At 39.7% G+C, this 21,833-nt stretch overlaps 3 protein-coding genes across 4 annotated transcripts; 2 read left to right on the top strand and 1 right to left on the bottom strand.

Moving 5' to 3' along the window:
- The first annotated feature begins 230 nt into the window (after positions 1-230).
- cxcr3.2 (chemokine (C-X-C motif) receptor 3, tandem duplicate 2) lies at positions 231-3,703 on the top strand. The gene is made up of 2 exons (XM_061050266.1): positions 231-559; positions 931-3,703. The coding sequence occupies exons 1-2, from the start codon at positions 524-526 to the stop codon at positions 2,029-2,031; spliced, it is 1,137 nt and encodes a 378-aa protein (XP_060906249.1). The 5' UTR covers positions 231-523; the 3' UTR covers positions 2,032-3,703.
- Positions 3,704-4,533: 830 nt separating this feature from the next.
- On the top strand, positions 4,534-8,399 carry LOC132983794 (C-X-C chemokine receptor type 3-like). 2 transcript variants are annotated; one of them, XM_061050265.1, is made up of 4 exons: positions 4,534-4,615; positions 4,992-5,054; positions 5,667-6,005; positions 6,287-8,399. In XM_061050265.1, the coding sequence occupies exons 3-4, from the start codon at positions 5,667-5,669 to the stop codon at positions 7,031-7,033; spliced, it is 1,086 nt and encodes a 361-aa protein (XP_060906248.1). In that variant the 5' UTR covers positions 4,534-4,615; positions 4,992-5,054; the 3' UTR covers positions 7,034-8,399. The 2 variants fall into 2 exon arrangements, with proteins under 2 accessions (XP_060906248.1, XP_060906247.1); XM_061050264.1 differs by lacking the exon at positions 4,992-5,054 and having other exon boundaries at positions 4,538-4,615.
- A 1,082-nt stretch (positions 8,400-9,481) lies between these two features.
- Positions 9,482-14,133, bottom strand: cxcr3.1 (chemokine (C-X-C motif) receptor 3, tandem duplicate 1). Its single transcript, XM_061050263.1, has 3 exons — positions 14,020-14,133; positions 11,456-11,854; positions 9,482-10,986 (listed from the first exon to the last, which is right to left on the bottom strand). Exons 2-3 carry the CDS (start codon positions 11,843-11,845, stop codon positions 10,258-10,260), a joined length of 1,119 nt encoding a protein of 372 aa, XP_060906246.1. The 5' UTR covers positions 11,846-11,854; positions 14,020-14,133; the 3' UTR covers positions 9,482-10,257.
- Between the last annotated feature and the right edge of the window lie 7,700 nt (positions 14,134-21,833).

The following is a 21,833-nucleotide window of genomic DNA, read 5'->3' as shown; positions in this document are numbered from 1 at the left end:
AAACGACATAGAGCAGACTATCAAATTCCTGCTAACAGAGCACTTTCACTTCTTCTTAATTTGTCCAGGATTGGGTTGTAAAAAATCTGGAACACAAACAAACAAAATGTGTTCATTTTTAATAACATCATAGGCCTTTAACAGACTGAAGATATTTTGGGGGGATTTGCAGTCTGTGTGGGTGAATGTATCAAATACAATATTTTCCATAAAGTGAATGTCAGTGATTCATTGTCTGTCTAAACGTCATAGCTGTCTACAACCATGTTTTAAAAAAAATATATATCACATTTTCCCTGACAATCATCCATTCCTTTACCACAGTCCTGTTAGCATCTGTCTAAATCTGCAAGGATTCAGTTCCTGAAATGTGACTTCTTCTTTCTAATCCTCCCTCATCTGGAATGAGGTAAAGACAGCCTGTAAAAAAAAAAGCATGTTAGATGTGATTCTGAGCACGCTCTCTTGACTCTTGGAGGGTTTCAGGTGTTCTGCTGCCTTTGCATGTTGGTTTACAACAAATATGGATAAAGTCACACCAACCACAGAGGATTATTGGGTGAGTGGATTTTTTTTAATTCTGGGACTTCTGTCTTTTTGCATGTTATTTTGTAAAACATGAGGATTTCTTTCTGCAGCATATCATTCAGAGGGTTTATCATACATTGATATTTTTGATCAAATGAAATCCTGAAACAGATTTTCCTGGAGTCCTATGACTTTCAGGTTAAAATAACATCTTACAGTTAAAGGTAAACAGTCTTGTGGCATACATTTCAGAAGATTTTTGAGTGAGGCCTAAAGGAAATCCAAAGAAATGTGTCTGATTTCCACTTTGTAAGATTTGTGAACTGCTGAAAAGTTCTATTTCTTAAAAAAGCCAGTGTTTCTAATAATTTACAGATTTTTTTCTCTCTCTGTTCTCTGCAGTTTTTTGAGGATTATGACAACTTCACCTCGCCCCCTGATGCTTCCAGGAGTCGTGCAGTCCCCTGCTTTCAGGAAGACATCTACAGTTTTGCACAGAGTTACTCTCCTGCCATCTACTGCCTGGTGTTTCTCCTGGCTTTCCTGGGCAACATCCTTGTGCTGTGTGTGATCCGCCGCTACCGTAACTCTCAGAGCGGAGGGTCATGTGCCTTTTCTCTGACTGACACCTTCCTCCTTCACCTGGCCATCTCTGACCTCCTGCTGGCCTTCACCCTGCCCCTGTTTGCAGTGCAGTGGGCTCACCAGTGGGTGTTTGGTGAGGCTGCATGCAAGATCTCTGGCGCCCTCTTCACCCTGAACCGCTACAGTGGCATCCTCTTCCTCGCCTGCATCAGCTTTGACCGATACCTGGCCATCGTTCACGCTGTCAGCTCTGGATGGAGGAGGAACACCTTTCATGCCCAGGTTGCGTGTGCTCTCATATGGGTGTGCTGCCTGGGCCTGAGCGCAGTAGACATTACCTTCAAACAGGTGGATGAGGTAAATACTGTAGGCGAACACAAGGTGCTGCTGTGTCGGTTGTTGTTCTTAGAGAACTCCACACAGTGGCAGGTGGGGCTGCAGATGGTCAGTGTGATTCTGGGTTTTGGGCTCCCTCTTTTGATCATGCTGTACTGCTACATCCGCATCTTCAGGTCTCTGTGCAACGCCACCCGCCGCCAGAAACGCAAATCCCTCCGCCTCATCATCTCCTTAGTGTCTGTATTTGTCATCTGCTGGGCACCTTACAACTGCTTCCAGCTGATAGACAGTCTGCACAGGCTGAATTTGGTGAATGGAGGTTGCCAGTTTGGCCGAGTGGTGGACATTGGGACTCTTATCACTGAGAGTCTGGGACTGTCGCACTGTGCCCTGAACCCGCTGCTGTATGGCTTTGTGGGGGTGAAATTTAGAAAAGAGCTGGCCAGAATGTGTAAAGGGCTGCTGGGACAGAGAGGCTGGCTGGGGATGAAGGGATGGAGGGAGGGGAGGAAGAGAAAACCCACAGGATCTTTCAGTTCTGCAGAAAGCGAAAACACCTCCTTCTCTGTCATGGTGTGAAACTATTAAGAAAGACCAGAAAGAAAGATGCAGATGAGGGGGAGATATGTGTGTGTAAAGAATGTTCACTTTAAATTTCTCTATGGGGGAACTTTTCTGTCTGAGATGTATTTCTTTCACTGCTGCTCTGCCATCTTGTTGTTGGTTTAGTGCAGATTACCACATGTTATTTTGTTATTTGTTACTCCTCTTTTCAGGATTACTGTCGTAAACTCATAATGTGAGGGTGGATAATTACAATAGAACGCTATATCCAACATGCTTATGCTGTCATGTAAATTTCTTGCAAAAACATACTCATCTTGTTTTTTGTCCACAAGTCAAATCTTGTGAAACATCTGGATTTCTTCATACTCTGAGAAAAGCTTGCTCAGCAGTTCAGGTGAAGACTGTGGCTTAAGAAGTCAGATCTGTGTCACTTTCTTACATTCAGGGCATTTTCCTCCTTGGATTCCATGCGAATGTGGCTTTGAAGAATAAAAAATAAGATTCAGCTTTTAAATAGTTCAAACAGTTGATATTTTGAAATTTTGTAAATGTTGACATTCCCATTTATTGTTTATTTTTTGTATGATCCAGTTCTCTAGCTGTGTGCTTTAAAACAGAACTCAAAAGTGGAAATGAAAACAATGAATCATTTCGAATGTTGTGTAAAAACAAGTAAAATGTCTTGTTCAAATATTTATAACAAGTTCTCTGGAAGTTTTTCTTTTATCCAACACAACATGCAGCTGCTAAGACAGAGCTCATTGTGGAGAAAAATAAAACAGTTCTTCTAATCTAAGAGAGCTGCTGCAATGTACACGGTGTGTTGTTCTATGTAAACACTAAAACTCCATTACTAGTGTGGACAATACATATAGGCATTTGTGAGCACATGCATTTCAAAGTAAAACATTTTATTCTCTAAATGGCCCCTTCAGTGTAACATTTTTATCTGCAATATTTTTTTTACTAATTTCTTACACTTTGATATAAATAACGTTTAAATGAAGTCAGTGAATGAGCATCGGCTAATAGTTTGTTTGCTTTGGATATTTTTTAACCAATAAAAATGTATCATTTGTTTAAAAACATTTTGTTTTCATAATTTAATATTCAACATGTAAAATAGTTACCAAATCTGATTATCAAACAACTTAAACTAAAATGTAGGACAAAGGAAGCAGTGGTAGAAGTGTAATACAATTTTAAGGTAAGGTAACATCATCAATACAAGAATGTACTCATTACATTTAAAAGTCCTGCTTTTGAAATCTAAAGTTAACATCAAATTGAGAGTACTTTTTAGTTTTTTTATTTATCTGTGGAGTTTCTCTGATTCTCTGATTTATTTGTTCCTGAGGTTTTGAGATGTTGGATATGATTTATCTTTAGGATGCAATGAGTTATTTTGATGAAACCATTTTTTTTAAGGAAACAAACTCATACACATCTGTAATATAGGCTAAGTGGCATCAAAAACAATTATTTTTTCAGATGTAAAATATTAAAATCATAAGCAACTTTTGAAAACATCTGCCAAATTGATTTAGGGAGGTAATATTGTTTTTAAATGTAGGCTTAAGGAAGTAGATAAATAAGTAGCACAGGATGGAAATGCCCATATCAATAACTAAAACCTGCAATTCCCTGGTTGTGTCAAACCATAATAAAATGTATACCACTATTACTTCCTCTCTCGTTATTTAAAAATTGCCCCAAAAAGTGTTTTCTATTATGACAACCTGCTAGTCTAAAGCTCATATCAGGACCAGGACCTTTTCGTTTTGTAGATTTTGGCGCCCCCATGTGGATAGAGTAGTAGCCTACGTCTCACCTCTTTGCTGGGTTGTCTTGCCTACATGTGTAAGTGGGCTATTGTTTCTGATTTAAAAAAATAAATCTCATCTTGCTGTCTTAAAATAGTCAAACGTTTATCTCACTGTGAATCTTTGTTGGTGAAAATAAAACAAAGGCTGTAATCCAGTGGCAGAAGTTTTAAACAATAAAGTACTACTCAATATAGCCTACGTTTTCAATTTCGTCATTGGTAATCTTTTAATAATCATTTAATTATCTTTCATGACCAGTTTAAAACTCCTCACAGGAGCTGAAACCGGCCTCTTTTTGGATCTGTCATTCAGTTTGGAAAACAGCGCCATCTAGCGGAGAGTGCTTCCCTCTGCTCTGTGGCGCTTTGTGTGACTGCTTTGTGTCCAGCTCTGCGTGTCGATACAAAGTTGCGTAAAGTAAAAGAAAGAAAGCATGGAAGTTTGATGATTTGGCCTTCAAAATAAAGGATCAGTTTAAAAAAATCAATGCATAGTTCATCCTAAGTGTACAATTTTTTTTCCATCTTCTGTGCTTCTAATTAAACACAAAAAGCGGTGTATTTTTTTAGCCACTCTTGATTGAATTAATATTTGACATACAGCAGTTAATTTAACCCTGCATTTTATTTTGAAAAGCAACTACACGGCAGACTCGTCTGCTCAGATGGCTTTGAAGCATAGACTGCAAGATTTGTCATAAGTGGCAATGTGCGAGGAGGGTGACATTTGGCGAAGCAAAACAATCCAGTGAGGAAGTAAATAAAGTTCATGTAAGTCCTCTCCGTGTTAATAAAAGTGTATGAAGGTCTCGTATTAACGGGAATTGTGTGCAGATTTAAAAACTTCCAGTTCGTTAGAAAAGAAACGAAGCCTTTCTCAGCGTCAGCTAATTTGTAGTTTCCCTTTTTATTCGGTGGCGGTTTTGTTTTGTTGATTCACCAGAAACCCATTCTACAAGAGATTTACCTCTATATTAAAGTGGCTGAAGTGTGTTCACATTCATGCTGTAGGTTCAGTTTTTGTGCATTCTTCGGCTCGTTTGGCTCACGACAGCTGCAGGAGCTCGGACGTCCTCCCTCCAAAAAACACTGGACGGTGGTTTTCTCATCCAAAACAACAACACTTTTTTTTTTTTTTTTTTTAAAGGATCATCAGTTCACATCACACAGAGATTTGTGTCCTGTAGACCTGCAGCTGTTGTCTTTTACGGTAAGAAAAATACTGTTATATTGGTATAAAGCTTTCAAATTTCGATTTGTTAGTCCAAATATAGCTACTGGATAGGCTTCATGTTGACTTTTGTAATTAATAACCTACGCGTTTATATGTTATTTCATTTTTAATCATAATTGCAGGACAAATAACCAAGCCTTTCCTTTCTGTTTCCATTTCCGCCTCTCTTTTTAACCATATTCTGGTTTATTTGACGTCTATCTTATTTCTATCTTCGTAAACTCGCACGAGCTTCTTCTGGTTTCGTGGCCTGTTTGCACATGTGCTTCACCCACAGTAACAGTAACAATAGATCACAGCCACAGTGCATTCAGTGGGCTATTTAGGTGTGAGAAGAAGTGGGTGTGAGAGGGCAGAATCAAGGGGAATTGGGCTTTCCGTTTAAACCTACTCCCCTCTTGCCTAATACAGTGACATCGCACCATGTGAGTTGTGTGCAATTGTGAGGGTGTTTATAAAGGCTCGGCTGGACTTTCCAGACTTCACTCTGATATAACTGACCGAACTACACTGAGAGAAATCATTTGCAGCATTTTTTTTTTTTAATTCCTTTTTTGTTTGAAATATCTTTTGTTTGTTTGACTCTAGATGAACATGGAAGTGGATTTCGGTGGATTATTCCTCCACAACTCCACCTATGACTATGATGACTATGAAGGGAAAGTTGAGCCAGTTGGCGGTGCAGTGTTCGTCTCGGTTCTGCACTCGTTGGCTTTGGCTGTTGGTCTGTTCGGGAATGGAGTCCTCCTTTGTGTTCTGGCTCTGAAGAGGCGATCCTGGAGTCTTTCAGACACCTTCATCCTCCACCTGAGTGTCGCAGACGTCCTGCTGCTGCTGACACTACCCCTCCTGGCTACGCAAGCCGCTCATCAGTTTGAATGGTGCTTTGGGAGTTTTTTCTGCAAGTTCAGTGGAGCGGTCTTTAATGTAAGTACTGTGAGTGATGTGCAGAACAGGCCCAGATTGAGGATCATTATTTTATTGAGGCTGTGAGAAAAAGTAGTTTGGGTGGATTCTGTCTGGCTGCAGGCCATTAGTTCTTGTCTAATCAGGACTCTTGGCAGGCACGGGTTGTTGTACTTCATGCTGTTATTGAGCAAACATTCCTCCTTTGACATCCCAACATTTCTGGGAAGAGGCGAGAGGAGGGTGTCAGAGAAAGGAAAGGGAAAGTTAAGTGATAAAAATGGCTGATTTGCTTTTCCTAGATCAACTTCTACTGCGGGATCCTTCTGCTTGTGTGCATCAGTCTGGATCGCTACCTGTCCATCGTCCACGGCATCCAGCTATACTCCCAGAAGAGGTGCAGGTTGTTCCACATCAGCTGCCTGTTGGTCTGGCTCATCTCTCTGATCCTTCCAATTCCTGACTGGACTTTCCTGGAGATTAGCCAAGACAATGAACAAGGCAAAACTCTGTGTGTTCACCTCTACTCTCGATCAGTAACAGACTGGCAGCTGGTGTCCCGCCTTCTCCACCTCACATTGGGCTTCCTGCTGCCTACAGCTGCCATCATCATCTGCTGCTCATTTATTCTGCTGCAGCTTCAGCGAAGCTCAAAAGTCCCGAAGACGCAGAGAGCCTTCACCAGGGTCATCCTGCCCCTGGTGGGTGTCTTCTTTCTCTGCTGGACGCCGTACAACATCACACTCACTGTGGACACGATCAGAGGCAGCACCGGAAACACTGAAGGTTCCCTGCAAACAGCTCTGATGGTCACAAAAGCTCTGGGCTGCGTTCACGCCTGCCTCAGGCCTGTGCTCTACCTCGGGCTGTGTGGAAACTTCAGGAGGCGAGCGCTGGCCATGCTTGGATGTGATACAGTTCAACATGACGGCTCACTGTGGGAGCTGTGTGTGGGCGAGGAGGCCCCGTCTGACCAGAGTCCTGACGAGGTTGAGGAGCAGAAACAGATGATGGGTGATGATCAACAGGTTCAGTCAACTCAGTGTTGATGAAAGGATAAAGTCCCCTTGTGTGACTCAGAAAAGACATGAACAATGCTCCACAGTCGTGTCATGTGGTCAAGAGGTGGAGGACTATACCCGGTACAATATTTATTTTTTTAAAAGAACTCCCTCAGATTGCGATGTGACAGTTTCCGAGCCACGTCATGGTGATATTTACTGTAATTTAGAACCACTATTGCACAACTGTATAGCCTGTCAACCACAATCATGAGGTTTTTTTTTATTAATATTGTATTTGTATTATTGGTATGTATTACATTACTTTATATGTACAGACAAATCTTTGTGTCATTAGACTGTTTTTCAGCAATCAATCATGAAGCTTATCCATCAGTGTTTTAAAGGCTCTTATCTTTGTGAATTTCATTTAACAGTCCGACATATTTTATGACTTAACTGCTGAGAGCATATCAAAACTGTTTCACTTTCCTTTTTACTGAACAGCTTGAGGCAGTAAAGACTGTGTAAATTCCACAATTGCGCAGTAAATGTGTGGATGTCTGAGCATGACCTGGGTGTATTTAGAGAATTTCCCTTCAGTGAATCCCACAGCCTTTTTTAGTCTTTCTGACTTCATTGTTACAACATGTGCGGGTGGACTGTAGGACACAGCATGACACAAACAGGTGGTGATGTCATCAGTCAGGTGACAGCAAGTGAGACAGAGCGAGGAGGAGGAAAGAAGCTCTGTATGGCGGCTTTATGTTTACTGTCATCTAAAGACCTGTTTGTTCAGTGGAGAGAGAGAGAACAGTGTCACACTTTGTAAGGGAAATCAACTAGAAAAAGAAGAGTGTTGTTTGCAAATGGAGAAAAGAAAGAGGAGTTAAAGAAGATAAAATCCTGTTTTGGACATCACAGCACAAATAAGTGGCTTCATCTGCGAGCTGCTTTACATGTTATGGTCTGCTTAAGGCTCAAAGCTAGACAATCACAACAACACACATAATGTGACCTGAAAGAAAGTATGTATTTTCACAAAAGTATGTTTTTAAAAAGCCAGTCAAGAAATGTTTTGCACAAGAAAAGACTCTTCCTCTTCTTCTCAGACAACCTTTTTTTTTTTTTTTTGCTGTTTCTGTTTCAACTAGAATGTTGTTAATGTGAATCTACAGCCAATAAAAAAGAATGGTTTAAAATTGAGACTTGCTGGTTGACTGCAACAGCTTCAACATGTCAATTTTATAGCATTGTCGGTTATTATTAGGTTTAAGTACCGCATCAGATTGAAGCATTATTTCCTGCAGCAGTTAGAGCTTATGTGTTTAGTCAAATAGATTCAAGCTGCTCTTCTTTAATAAGTAACAACCCTGCTATCAGTACAAACTCTAACCTTATTGCACTTTCCACATTAAAAAAAAAAAAAATTATGACTCGACACAATTTACCCCACTGTAGTTTAATGTCTGCCGGTCATGGAGATGATGAACAATACACTTTTCAAGGGTTCTCACCAGTTGTTTTTCTAGCTAGCACGGTGCAGTGTTTGGTGTGAGAATATCTACTATATATATATGCCACAAGTCACTTGTCTCTGATGTCATCTGTTTCTTGTAACTTCTCTGCTGCTTGTTCCCGCCTTGTTTCAATTTCCTGTGAAAACAGAGGTAAGATATTTCCACTGAAACCATAACATGTGTGTCAGGGTTTTTTTTAGGTTCCTTTTTGTAGGCTCTCCTTTGTACTCACCAGATCCTCACCATAATCATTCAGAGTATGAATGTTCACTTTAAAATATCTAACAAGCTTAATGCCTACACAAATGAGAGTGAAAATAGAAAAATAGGGTATATGTTTCTACCGATTATTTATCTTTTCTGCTCACTCAGTAGGAACAATCGTGCAAATATCAGTTTCTGATAATAGCCAATAAAGATATCTTTACAATACAAGCAGGGCATACAGTAAGCCTCAGTCATAATGTATTGCTTTGTCTACAGATGCAATGCACATTTCTTTTGGTTTGTTTCAAAGCTGTATGTGCATCGTCAGTTTGTGTTTGTCTTCAAATGCGATGAGTTTTGAACTGGTTATAAAACAATCTTAAATTAATAGTGATGCTTCTATATGACAAACACAAGCAAACGAGAAAATCAGGAAGAAAACTGCCTATTTGTCTATTGTTCATTTGAATGCCCGAAACGGCTGCTGGGGGAGGGGGGGGGGGGGGGGGGGTTCAGCATGCTGCCGAAAAACAGTGTTTACATTTACCACGGAAAAAATACATTTTGAGTGATACATTTAAATGTTAAAGGAAGAACAATACGATGTTCTAATAAGACTCCCTACTCGCTACACCTGCACGGGACAAAATCAGAAAAGAAAATAAGCCGCACCGCTTTGACCACAGTGGTTGCAAGGTGGACACAACCTGAACTTTCCTTTACAGGAGAATTAAAGGTTGCCTTATTTTAAATGTAAAACACTTTGACAGAGGATATAAAATTTTATTAAAACATCACTTATTTGTACACCAACAAATAAATGAACAGTACAGTAAAAAAAAAAGTGGTAAAAAATGAAGTCTCTTAACATTTATCAGAAAATTGGTAAAAAGCTGCAGTTGCAATGTTACATTTCAGCTACCATAATGCAGTGACAAACAGGAAATGTGACATTTCTGCCTTACAATACATCAGACAAATACAGGTGTACCACCTCAGAATAACTTTTGTACAATGAGTGCTTGTTCTGATGATCAGCTGCCAATGAATCGTGGACTACAGGAAGGGGAAGGGAAGCATGGCCTGCCACAGCTTTACACAAGAATTATACAGAAACATTTAGCTGACTTGAAACATAATGTAATAACTGATAAACACTGAAAACAGACTCCTTGGAGCTTCTTTAAGCACATCCAAACACTGAAAAGAGCACTCCTCAAGTAGCAATGTTTTAATCGTAGCCTGAACATACAGCGTACCATGATTTAATGTCAGTGGGGCCAAATGATCATGATGTTGTCTTGAAGAATACCTGAAACAAGCGATTAAGACTGTAAACTCATTCGAAAAAGTAAGAAGTAGGCTGATTTTTGTACAGGCATCAATGCAGCCAAGCTTCTAGTTGCAACCAGTGGAGTTTCACCCTGCTGTCTCTGACAACAAATATACAGATTTAAGGCACTTTTGCCTTAGAATCACTTGTCAAAATAGGAGGCTACATCCAATTCTCAGAGTCTATGATCAGATGTCTCTCTCTCTTCTCCCTCAGACAGCAATGGAGTTTGAAGTGTCAGGAGAGTCTGACCAAATGGAACTTCTCCTGCTGCTGCCAACAGATTGGAATGTGGCATTTCTCTTCAACTTGCAGCCTAGAGACCTCAGGATGTCCATGAGCTGACGCCGGAACTTCACACCCACAAAGGCATACAGGATGGGATTGAGGCTGCAGTGGAGGTAACCCAAAGTGGAGGTGACTGTCTTAGCTTTCTGCAGGGACATACTGACTCCACAGGTGGGGTCAGAAAGAAGTGTGTCCACGAACAGTGTGATGTTGTATGGCGTCCAGCAGATAAAGAAAACCACCACTACAGACACGATGACTCTGAAAGCTTTCTGCTTTTGGAGGGAGCCTTTGGCGCCGCACTTAAGCTGCCGCAGGATGCAGGAGTAGCAGAAGATCAGAATAGCTGAAGGAAGCAGGAAGCCCACCGTGTGGTAGAGCAGCCGCGATGCCAGCCGCCATTCACCTACTTTCACCCCAAATTTGAAGTACTCGCGAACACACTCTGTTTTTTCTCGCCTGTCATTGACCGCAGCCTCCAAAAAGATCCAGTCGGGGATAGAGAGGAGCAGGGAGAAGAGCCACACTGCCAAACAGCTGATGTGAACGACCCAAGGATTCCTCCGGGAGTACATCTGGGTAGCGTGGACGATGGAGAGGTACCGGTCCAGACTGATGCAGGCAAGGAGAAAGATCCCACAGTAGAAATTGATCTATGGGGACAAAGAGATTCATTAAAAAAACTGTTTGAAATCACTGAAAGTTCAAGAATATGCACTTTGTTGAGGACAATGTTGGCAATTTGTTAGCAATGAGTGTTTCCCCACCAAAAATATGAACATTTTTATCACACTTGTATCAGAGGGAAATTCTGTTTGGGCCAATAGACAGGGGCGTGTAGAGTTTTTTTTTTTTACATGTGGTGGCCCACCTAAGGCACTGAGTCTTGCAGGGGTGGCATGAGGAATATGTGTACGCAGATGCACGCACGCGCACACGCACGCCTCTAAGAAGGCATATAGCCAATCAATGTTAGGATTTTGGGGTGGCACCAGGGGTGGCAGTCAGAATTCAAGGGAGGCCCACGCCACCCCTGGCCACAACTCTGGCCACGCCCCTGCCAGTACAATTCTAGGTCTCCAGTTCAGCATTTGTAGAACTTCCCAGCTGCAAATCTCTCACCGTAAAGACAGCTCCGGTGATCTTGCATAGGGGGGTACCAAAGGTCCATCCGTGCTCTTGATACGCCTGTGCGGCCCAAAAGGGAAGCGTCAGCAGCAGCAGGACATCGGCCACACCCAGGTGGAGGATGAAGTTGTCCGTCACACTCCATACCTTTCGGCTCCGAGCCAGAACTCCCAGCAGCACCCCGTTTCCAAGGACTCCCACAACGAAGGCCACTGAGTACAGAACAGGGATGAACACCGCCTCAAATTGCCGGCCCTCGTTCAGGTCACACACGTCCCCCCCATCACAACATCCATCATCAACTTCATAAGTGCTGTTATATAAGTCACTGAGACCAAACAAGAGGTCGTTCCCAGACTCGATTATCCTGCCACCGCCGTCCATTTGTGCACTCTGCAGTAAAAGAAGAAAGTTTGTGTGTTAATCAGGTTCAGCAATTGACCTGTGTAGCCTATTTTCAACCACAAGGAGGTGCTATCTGTCCATCTTTTCTTTTTTTTTATTTTTTTTTTTATACTTTATTAATCCCCTGAGGGAAATTCCGGTTTACACTCTTTACACATTTTTCCCCTTTTGGACTGAGAAATGGGCGTGGCATGTTGAAAGTCATCTTATTCTGTACGCTAAATACCCCCATACCTTATTTTAACTTTGTATAAAATTAAACAGTTTGTATGCTTCTTTTGCTCTATCTTGCCTACAGAACTGTAGCCTGTGACTTTATATGAATTAACAGCTAGAGAAAGTTGTGATCATTTTCTATTTCTTTGTGTGTATGTTTAGTTGTGTTGTGGTGGTAACAAATGGGGAACAGAAACTAATCCCAATGTCTAAAGTGGTACGTGAAGTTTAGTCTTGAGGCACTGAGCACTAATCTAATTTTACCTTCACTTGTTATTTAATTCAGAAATGATCGCTTGTTTAGGAGTCTGTTTAAGCCTAATTATTTGTAATCTCACACATGTCGTTGCTGCGTTGTTTGATTATGTTTTTTGAATGATGAATGACACGTGTCAGCTGTCGAGCAACAGACCACATCACAGTCTTACCACTGACAGTTTAACACCATAATCGCTGACTGTGATCTGAAGGTGTGAGAGCGAAAAACAGTAAAAGGAAAGACCAAAGATACAAGCTATATAATAAATGTGCTGCCTGAAGGTGAATTTATGTCTCTGAGACAATACTCATTTAGGCACGTATATGTTTTTTTGGTTTCGGTGATGTGCTGGCACGTTGTTTCTGAGAACCTTCACCCTTAAATGAACATTTTCTGGTTTCTCTTTGTAACCTCAGTGTGTGTTTCAGTGGGCACTGGCTATATGTCAAGAGTACAATCTACCATGATGCAATTCCTGCTGCCATTGGCTGCCACAAATGCAACTACTTAATTAAAGTAGCGAGTTTAAAGTGATTTAATCTGTTAGAATCGATTGGTTTTAACATGTACCTGGGTTTTGCCATTAATTTGATTAATTGCCAGTCAATCACAGGGCAGACATTCAGAGACAAACAGCCAGTCAGCACTTTCATATGTCAGAGAATATTTTCTGACTTGCTGCAGGGGGTAGCGAGGGAGCCAGCCACTGCCACAGCCACTGCATGTGCATTGATTGTGCCCTGTTTTTCTTTTACAGGTGTGTTAGGATGTTAACTATAGCGTGAATGTTGAAAGCGAGCAGCTATTCTTGTGCTGTTGTTGTTAGATGGGTTGTAAATGGTAAATGGACATACATTGTCAGAGCAAAGAATGAACATCTTTGCCAGTAGAATTCAAAAATAGATTGACAAACTTCCCCATTTAGTTACGTAAATGTTGACAGAAATGTCTGTATTTTGCTGCCCTGGACAGATTTCTGACAGCTAATAATGCTGTTCATAAAATTGAACATGACTGCTTCATCAGAATCTTATGGTTCTCTTGTGTGAGCTGTTTGCTGATAGAAGTTATTGGCTTGGCATACTGACATGAGACAGGAAGCTGAAATGTCAATGGAAGTATCTTTCTCAGAAAGCTGTGAAACGACAGCAACCATCGGCAGCATAAGATATTCTCACCTGATTGAGATGAGCTCTTTGACATACATACTGCAGGATTAGACGTTTAGCTTGAGCTTTTCCGCATTATATTCAATATGTTTCATAAATTGCTTAGATAATTTGACTTTTTCCGACGCAGCATTGACTAGCTAACGAGGAAAAATAGGTCCTTATTTTACATGCATTTTAATTTGCTTGTAGAGAGTTTTTATTTCTGTGCAAATTTTTCTACTGTAACAACATATGCACATCTGTACCTACTGTATGGGCTTGTATTTGCTATGACGTGCATAGAATTTTACACGTGTATTTTGCTTTAAACACGTTTCAGACACACACACAAAAGGTTGTAAAGTTTTTTGTGTGGTGACAGACTAGAGAGTAAAGCTTGCCACTATGCTGGTTCCCTGCGCTTCTTTTATGGAATACATGTGCAGTTACTTATGACTGCAAGCAATATTCTCCAGCTTGTGAGCAACAATGTACATCATCTAAAAAACAGGCATTTAATAACTTACCAAATAGCAATCCTCTGGTATGGTCCTCAGTGAGGGGGTTGTTGAGCCTGTACAGCAGAAATGAGCTCAATCAACCGCTGACTCTTTGAAAAAAGACCACAGAGGAAACAGGAGGAGCATCTCTTACAGCTGTTTCTGCTATAGGATGTAATGTGAATTAAACAGTTATATTTCTACATCAATATTATTTCATTTTTTAAAGGCCCCTAAAAATCCTACTAAAATTGTTTTTTTATTGTATTTTGATGAGGTCCCTTTTAATAGCAAATCTTCACTACACTGACTTGTATCAATGCACTATTTTTTTTAACTAAAGAGGTGCTTTCACATTCCTGTACTGAATGGGTAAATGTTTTTGCATCCCCATAAAATTTCGGGTTCAAATGTATGGGCCGAGCAAGATTGTGTTTGTAATAAATTCAAAAGCTAATTTCTGTCTTATACTGTATATGCAACAACACCCACAAAGTAACCAAAAAACTGTTTGGACCTGATTGGACTCTTTTTTATGTAGCCTACTACCAGCATAGCATATAGGCCTACCATGTTCTGGGCGATATTTACTAACAATTAGACACCTTCTAAGGGTGATAGCCTACTGTCTGTTACCATAAGAAATGAATGCTTTATCCATTGTTTATCTATCTCAATAACAAGCTAACATCTTACTGCAAATCCTCAAATGTTATTTTAACCGATAGTAGCTAAGAATATGACAACTTATTTTGCTTATATAACCTAAAATAGAGTTTATAATGAGGTATTATCTGTTACATTTTTCAGATAAATTGGTGTCATCTGTGCCAAATACAAGATAACAAACAACATAGGTTACAAAGATGATGGCACTAGGCTAAACACTATGTTGTGTGAGCTGGTCACAGATTTTGGTGCACAGCCGAACGGTGTTACAGTAAAAACCCCTGAAGTTAATTGAGTGTCCCCTTGGAAGTCACATACACACCCATTCAAAAATGTCAATTTTTTACAGCAGAAATTAAGATGTTTACAGCCTAGTTCAAAGAACAAAATTGGTATGATTAGCTTATGTCTCCACAGGAACACACTTTACGGGGTGCACATTTTTTGACAACTCGTCTGTTTTGATCTTATGTAGTTCTTTACAATAAGGCACGATGTTACAGGTTATCAAGAGGTGTGAAAACCTGCCTCTTGTGGTTAGGTTGGCTGAAAGTTATTTTAAGACAGAATGCCCAGCATGGCTTGCTGATGATTGGACTCCAAAGTCCCCTGCACTAACTTTGTATTCTTTTATCCATTTTTCAGAGGGTAACATGGAAGATTTGGATGGTGATTTAAATTGTTGAACCAGGTTTATGTTCCAATATGAAGAGATATGAGACAACCTGCTGAAAATGCATACATTTGTAGGAATACTGTTTGGATACAGTGTTTGCCATATGTTAATCGAAGGGCTTTACAGTGTATTGATATGAATATGCTGAAAAAAATACTAAGAAAAAGATCCCCTGTGTGTGGGTTGATTGTTGCTCTTTCCAAATTAGGTGAATAATATTTCCATTGCTTGAATCTGAAGCGTTGGCGTTTAAACTAAATGTCTAGTGCTGACTTGTCGTGTGCCAATAAGTTGTGACAAACTGTGTTCAATGTCGATGTAGCAACACATGCAACCTCTGAAGAACATCTGCTTTTACAGCTATTCTGATCTTGGTAAAAGTTGTACTTTCAGGTGCACAACAGTTTCAGATCACCTTTGTTTCAAGAAACACTCTTCCACTTCCTTTATGAACCACAGTAGAGACTGACTATAATCACACCATTCGCCCAGATTACTGTGTGAATGAACTCTTTAAAGTTGAAAGTTTCTCTGATGTGCAGATTCTTTCATTATTCTTGTGTGTATTCACACAATACCATTTTCTTTTTTTTTTAAAGATTTATTTTTGGGCTTTTTGTGCCTTTAATGGAGAGATAGGACAGTGGCTAGAGTCGGAAATCAGGGAGAGAGAGTGGGGAATGACATGTGGGAGGGAAGTCACAGGTGGGATGCGAACCCGGGCCACCTGCTTGAGACGACAGCCTCCATACATGGGGCGCGCGCACTTACCACTGCGCCACCAGCGCCCCAACACAATACCATTTTCTGAACTGAAATGAAAATATTGTATTTCCCAGAGTTGTTGTCCATGCACTTTGGCAAAAGCAAAACCTGAGGTCACATGAAACAACATATAAAACAGGTTTGCACTATTAAATCTGACACACAATAATTCATTTTGCAGAACATTCTTGTAGCTTTTGGAGCCCACTGTATGTACGCACTCAAACAGGAGATAAACAAGACAGAAACCACAATGTTAGTTTGTTTGTTACAAATACAGAATAAAGTTATTTAGTAGCATTTGATAGTACTCTTAGCTTTCCATTTTACTATCTCTTATATACTTTGGCCATGCATTCTGCTTTCAGTTTACAGGACAAACAAAGGTTTTTATAGTTGAAATTCAAACAGAGATGCAATGGAATAATTTCCACTGACACACAAACACAGCAACCAGACAAACCTACAGTACGATATAAACTATATTTATTCATAAACTGACAAAATAATGTGATTTAAAGCTCCTGTGAGGAATTTGTTGGGTTGTGTAGATTTTGGCCACCCCTGGGGTCAAAGCAGGACATTTTATCTGTTTGCTGTTATTCCTGCACATGTGTTTACTGGAGAATTTCTTTGAAATTCTAATTTGTCTTTGTTTTTATTGCTTACATGCAACTTACATTGAATCCTTGGCATTGAAAATTAAAAAAAAGCATTATCTGCAGTAATCTGTTAACAGCCTTGTCTGGCACCTTTACCCGCAACATGGTTTGACAGACGTATAAAAAGTACATATGAATAATACATCTTCTTCCTGAATGTCTGGGTTGCTGTCGTAGGTCACATAGAAGAAGTATCAGTATTCATTTCAGTCTGTTACATTTCCATTTAAAAAACTCCTCACAGGAGCTTTAAACAGACTAGTCTGGCTAATTTTCATTTTAAAGCTATCACTTGGAGTTTAAGACCTCTGGTAGTCTTCATGCAGAGTGTTTATCTTACATGTACCGCGTGACTGCACAAGTCAGCCTGATGTCTGTAATATGCTGAGGTTTTGGAGGAATGCTTCAACAATTGCATAGAAGACAAAGCAAACATGGATGTTAATGTTAAATTTAAAGTACAATAATTCCTCTATACACCTTTAAAAACTTAGCAAAGAACCTTGATACTTGATACCTTGATAGTTACTCTATTAATCTCTGCATGAATCATGTTCCCTAAACATTTTAATATCTGCAGATAATCTCTCACAACTTCATGAGCTTTATCACACCTTTTTTTTTGTTCTTGGTAATGCGTGTGTATACGCATCCTGTCATGCAAAATGACACCTGTGTGATACACAGTGTTTTTTTGCGGTTGTCTGTTTCTTCTCCTGTGCAAAGCTTCACATTTTCCTGTTTTTTTCACAGCTTTGTCTCTTGTACAGCAGCGTGTTTGCGGTGAGAGGGGCTGATTGGAGTGAACACCACAGCTATACAAGTCTGACTATTTCAACCCACTATCAGAAAAAAAAAAAAAAAAAGATCTGGAAACTTATTGTTTTTGTAATTTTCATCATCCATTTCACTAAAAATGGAAACTGACTGCATAACAAATGCAAAAATATCTCATGTAACATTTTATTTATTTTAGGTTCTAAATTCATTTAACCAGGAGAACCTCATTGCGATTAAGAATCTAATTTAGATAAGTGTCCTGGCCAAGAGGGGCAGCAGCACAATAAACAAGGTACAGACATAAAACACAAAGAATCATTCATCATCAAACACGGATCATCATGTCCTGAGTCTCAGAGCAGAAAAGTCATTATTCAAAACATCTACAACACTGAAGCATCTTCCTCCAACACTTTCAATCCACATTTTAAAATGATTTAAAGAGACCGTACTTTAAATCTTTTCAAGACGCACTCTGGGAACAAATAACACAACAGATTGTGAAGGTATTGAGCGAGTTGGTTTATTATTGAAAGCCTCAATGTGGTTTTGGCTGTTTTGATCCAAGAATGAGTATTTTTTTATCACCATCTGTTAAAGTATCGTTTTCTGTGCTACCATTTAGTCTAGTCATCTTTTTAAAGGTTATCTTTAGAGTGAGAAAAAGTAAAAGTTTGATCTTCATATTAGCTTGTAAGAGTGCTTCCTAATTTAGCCCGTGCTTATGACAGTGAAACCATGGCTTGAGGAAATGATATGTTGCCACATGTTGTTTTGATTCCTGTATTCCTGTATTGGTTTTCTTAGTAACCATTTTGCTTTGTTAAATAGCAACCAATCATTTTACGCAGCCAGTCTTAACCTAACTCAGTTTCAATAAAATGTTAAAGGGTGCATTTATCTTTCATTCCTGGGAAGATGGTGGGGCGATGATCACCGCAAAAAAAAACAAAAAACAGAGGAACTGTTTGAGGAGATTCATTTACCTTTAATGTCAATTAAGAGACCAAATATCCAAATGTGTTAAGAAGTTGCAGTTGAGCTTCAGGATTTTAGGTTTTGTTTCCTCTCAGTTTGACCCCTTCCTTCCTTCCTTCCTTTCTGCAGATTCTGGTTTCAAGTGGTTTGTTTCACCATGTTGTAGGTTAGTGTGCCTTCTTAGATCATGTTTTTAATAATGTTTTCTCAACCACCATAGTTTTTTGCATCTATCCCCAGTACAATATCCGTATAATAAGTTAGTATGTCACCACAGTTTGCCTTCCTGCCTAGATCTGTAGCCTACATCCTCAATCACTTGTTGCCACGGTAACATTCTTGAATTGTGCATTTGCAGTCTTATTTTCATGTTTGCATTGGTGACTTCTGGAATTTCTGAGGAAATACTCACCCGGACACCTTCACTGATTTCTTCAACTTCCATTTACATTGTTTTTATTAAAGTTGTTTTCCAGTTTAATAGTTAATAATGCTCTACATAGCCATGAATCTGGTCTCTTTATATGTGTTGTTTCGTGAATTTGTATCAGGTATTGTTCAGTGCAGGAGCCACCTTTCTGCAGGCTGGTCCAGTTCAGGTGTGTAAGCAGTAATCTTTTGATCTGGAGACTTGTAAAAATCTAACCCTCAAAGTGTAATTGGAAAAGACAAATCAATCTCTTAAAGTAGCCTAAAACAACGGTATACCCAATAGGGAGGTATTCAGCCTCCATTTACTAGAGACAACCCCTCGTCCCACATCCTAAATCATAGACACTGGTGCATGGTCCCACATGAATCTGTTTAGAATTTGGCTTTCTATCTCGGCTCTATAAAATTCACTCCTGCTGGCAATCAATCCTAGAATATGTGGTGTGCGTGTGGGCAAATACAATTTAAAGTGCAAGAAGTAGTTGTAGTTAGTTTGCTGTATGTTAGTGAACCAAAGCTGAGGAAGACTGGTATTTAATTTATTTTCCAATAAATGTGATAATACATATTTGATAATACAAAACATTCCTGCCAAACCATGCATAAAAAAAGTCTCACGTTAGATGAGCCCTATACCGGCATCTGCTGGCGAAACATGATATAGGGTGCACGAAAACAAACTCATTTGCCACGGAGCCGTGGACTTGTGCTTGCCTTGTGGGTGGAGTCCAGGGCCGGCCCGTGGAATAGGCATATAAGTCAATTCTGGCGCCAGCCTTCCAAAGGGGCCCTGACACAAGAAGAAAAAGAAGGAAACATGCGTTTAACTACCCCTAAATATTATTTTATCTAATGTAAAGTAGTGTAAAGAAGCCAGGAAAAAATAACTACTTCACCTATTTAAAAAGGCCCTATTTTCTTGCTCCATTCTCAACCTGATGCATCACAACACTGCTTACCTGCTCATTGTGGCGGAGCAGGACAGACAGAGTTTTCAGAAGGCAGTGAAACTACACTGGGGCACAGAGACTGCACCAAAGTTGTTGAGGATTGCCGTGAGATTTGCTGTGCTGCACCTAGGTGAGTATATGGTTGCACTCCCCACCCCTTCCTCAGTGTAGTCTGCCTCTTCACTAGTGGCTTAAGCTCAGATTTGTTTTTTGTCTGGACTAGTATTTTTTTTTTAATCGAATTTGTATTTTAACTTGCCTTTTAGGCCATTTTAGATTCTGTTACACAATTTAAAAAAAATCTATTTTAATTCCCCTTATTAGTTTTTGTGTTATTATTATATTGTTTAACCATTCTTCCTTCCCCACAGCTTCAGTCCACCTTATTTAGCATTTCTTCCTGTGATTAATTCAAATACATTCCTTAAATTCTTACAAAAACACGTCTCTGCCTCATCAGTTTTCCAATCTGCGTCTTACTTATTTACAAGAGTAATACATTGTGTATTTGGGGTGTAAGCCCCCAGGTGGCGTTGTCGGTTCTTATTTTACATAATTAGTTACTACCACCCTCAACTCCTGCCAAACATGCATAAAACAGTCTCACGTTAGATGAGCCCTATACCGGCATCTGCTGGCGAAACACGATAAAGGGTGCACGAAAAAACATCTCATCTCTCTCATTTGGCACGGACCCGTGGACTTGTGCGTCCCTTGTGGGGTGGCCCGGGGCCGGCCCGTGGCATAGGCAGTATGGGCAAATGCTAGGGGCGCCTGTCGTCCATAGGGGGCGCCATGACACTCAAAATTAGTGAGGAAGAAAAGTTGAAGATAATAAGAAGAAAAAGAAGGAAACGTGTTTAACTACCACTTAATAACAAAAGAAAACAAGAAAACATAACTACTGCACCTCTTTAAAGAAGCCCTATTTTCTTGCCCCATTCTCAACCTGATGCATCACAACACTGCTGCATGTTACCTGCTCATTGTGTTGGAGGAGGGCAGACGAGTTTTCAGAAGCTAGTGACACTGTATTTTCTTTAAGTGAATGGGTATGGATTATAAAAACACTAGTCTCCTTTTTGGTGGACTGTGACCGTTTGGGTATGTTATCATTAGACATATTGAAAGCAGAAATCAACCAGGAGGAAAATTAATTAAATCAATTTAATATAGTTCAGAAAGTGTTATTTTGAAACTTTTTGTCTTCTTAATTGTACACAGTGAAAGTAGCCAAGCAGTCCAACACAAATCAGTCTCATCTACGGAGTCTTCTATGACACGGTGTAATGATACAGCAACAGTTAAGTTATCTGAGACCTGCAGGAGTACAAATTGCGGCGTGGCCTCTTCTGTGTAGAAAAAACCCCCACATTTGCAGAGGTTAGGGATCATGTTTTAATGTTATTTCTAAAATACACACAATCAATCAATCTTTATTTTCCAATTCATAACAAATGTTATCTCAAGACACAAAAACAAGAACAAGAACAATGAATAACATAGATAGCTACAATGTAAGTTATAATGATAAAAGTATGTGTTGCCTTGGCCACAACAACAAAGTATGAAAGAAGTGATAAATTAAATTTGGAATAATCAGCACATATTTTAAGGATTGGGGTTTATCAGAAACTGAGTTCAGTAAAACATCTCTGTATCTTTGTAATGCACAGTAATATCAGTGCAAAGTAAATAAAACACATCTAAAGAAATGTCCAGTAGGCTAATTATAAATTACATGCAAGTGCCATACAAGTGGAGACCTCAGACACACACATCCACATGAGACCTGTATCAACTTCTCATAACCCATCACTTCTTTGAGCTATTATTGCAATTATATAACTCGTGTTAATTTTGATTGTATTTTTTTCCAGTATGAACCTTTTCAGGAGTTATGTTTTGTGTTTCAGAGTTGGCTTGAAT

Source organism: Labrus mixtus, chromosome 11 (genome assembly GCF_963584025.1).
Source record: "Labrus mixtus chromosome 11, fLabMix1.1, whole genome shotgun sequence".
Classification (NCBI taxonomy): Eukaryota; Metazoa; Chordata; class Actinopteri; order Labriformes; family Labridae; genus Labrus; species Labrus mixtus.
Note: the sequence above shows the minus strand (reverse complement) of the source record. Positions and strands in the feature narration are given on the sequence as shown.

Bases quoted from the DNA above. Each gene is read 5' to 3' on its own strand.
- cxcr3.2 (XM_061050266.1), top strand. From the start codon at position 524: ATGGATAAAGTCACACCAACCACAGAGGATTATTGG. The intron at 560-930 runs GTGAGTGGATTT...TGTTCTCTGCAG, and splicing joins CAACCACAGAGGATTATTGG to TTTTTTGAGGATTATGACAA.
- cxcr3.1 (XM_061050263.1), bottom strand. From the start codon at position 11,845: ATGGACGGCGGTGGCAGGATAATCGAGTCTGGGAACGACCTCTTGTTT. The intron at 10,987-11,455 runs GTGAGAGATTTG...TTGTCCCCATAG, and splicing joins TCACCGGAGCTGTCTTTACG to ATCAATTTCTACTGTGGGAT.
- LOC132983794 (XM_061050265.1), top strand. From the start codon at position 5,667: ATGAACATGGAAGTGGATTTCGGTGGATTATTCCTCCACAACTCCACC. The intron at 6,006-6,286 runs GTAAGTACTGTG...TGCTTTTCCTAG, and splicing joins TCAGTGGAGCGGTCTTTAAT to ATCAACTTCTACTGCGGGAT.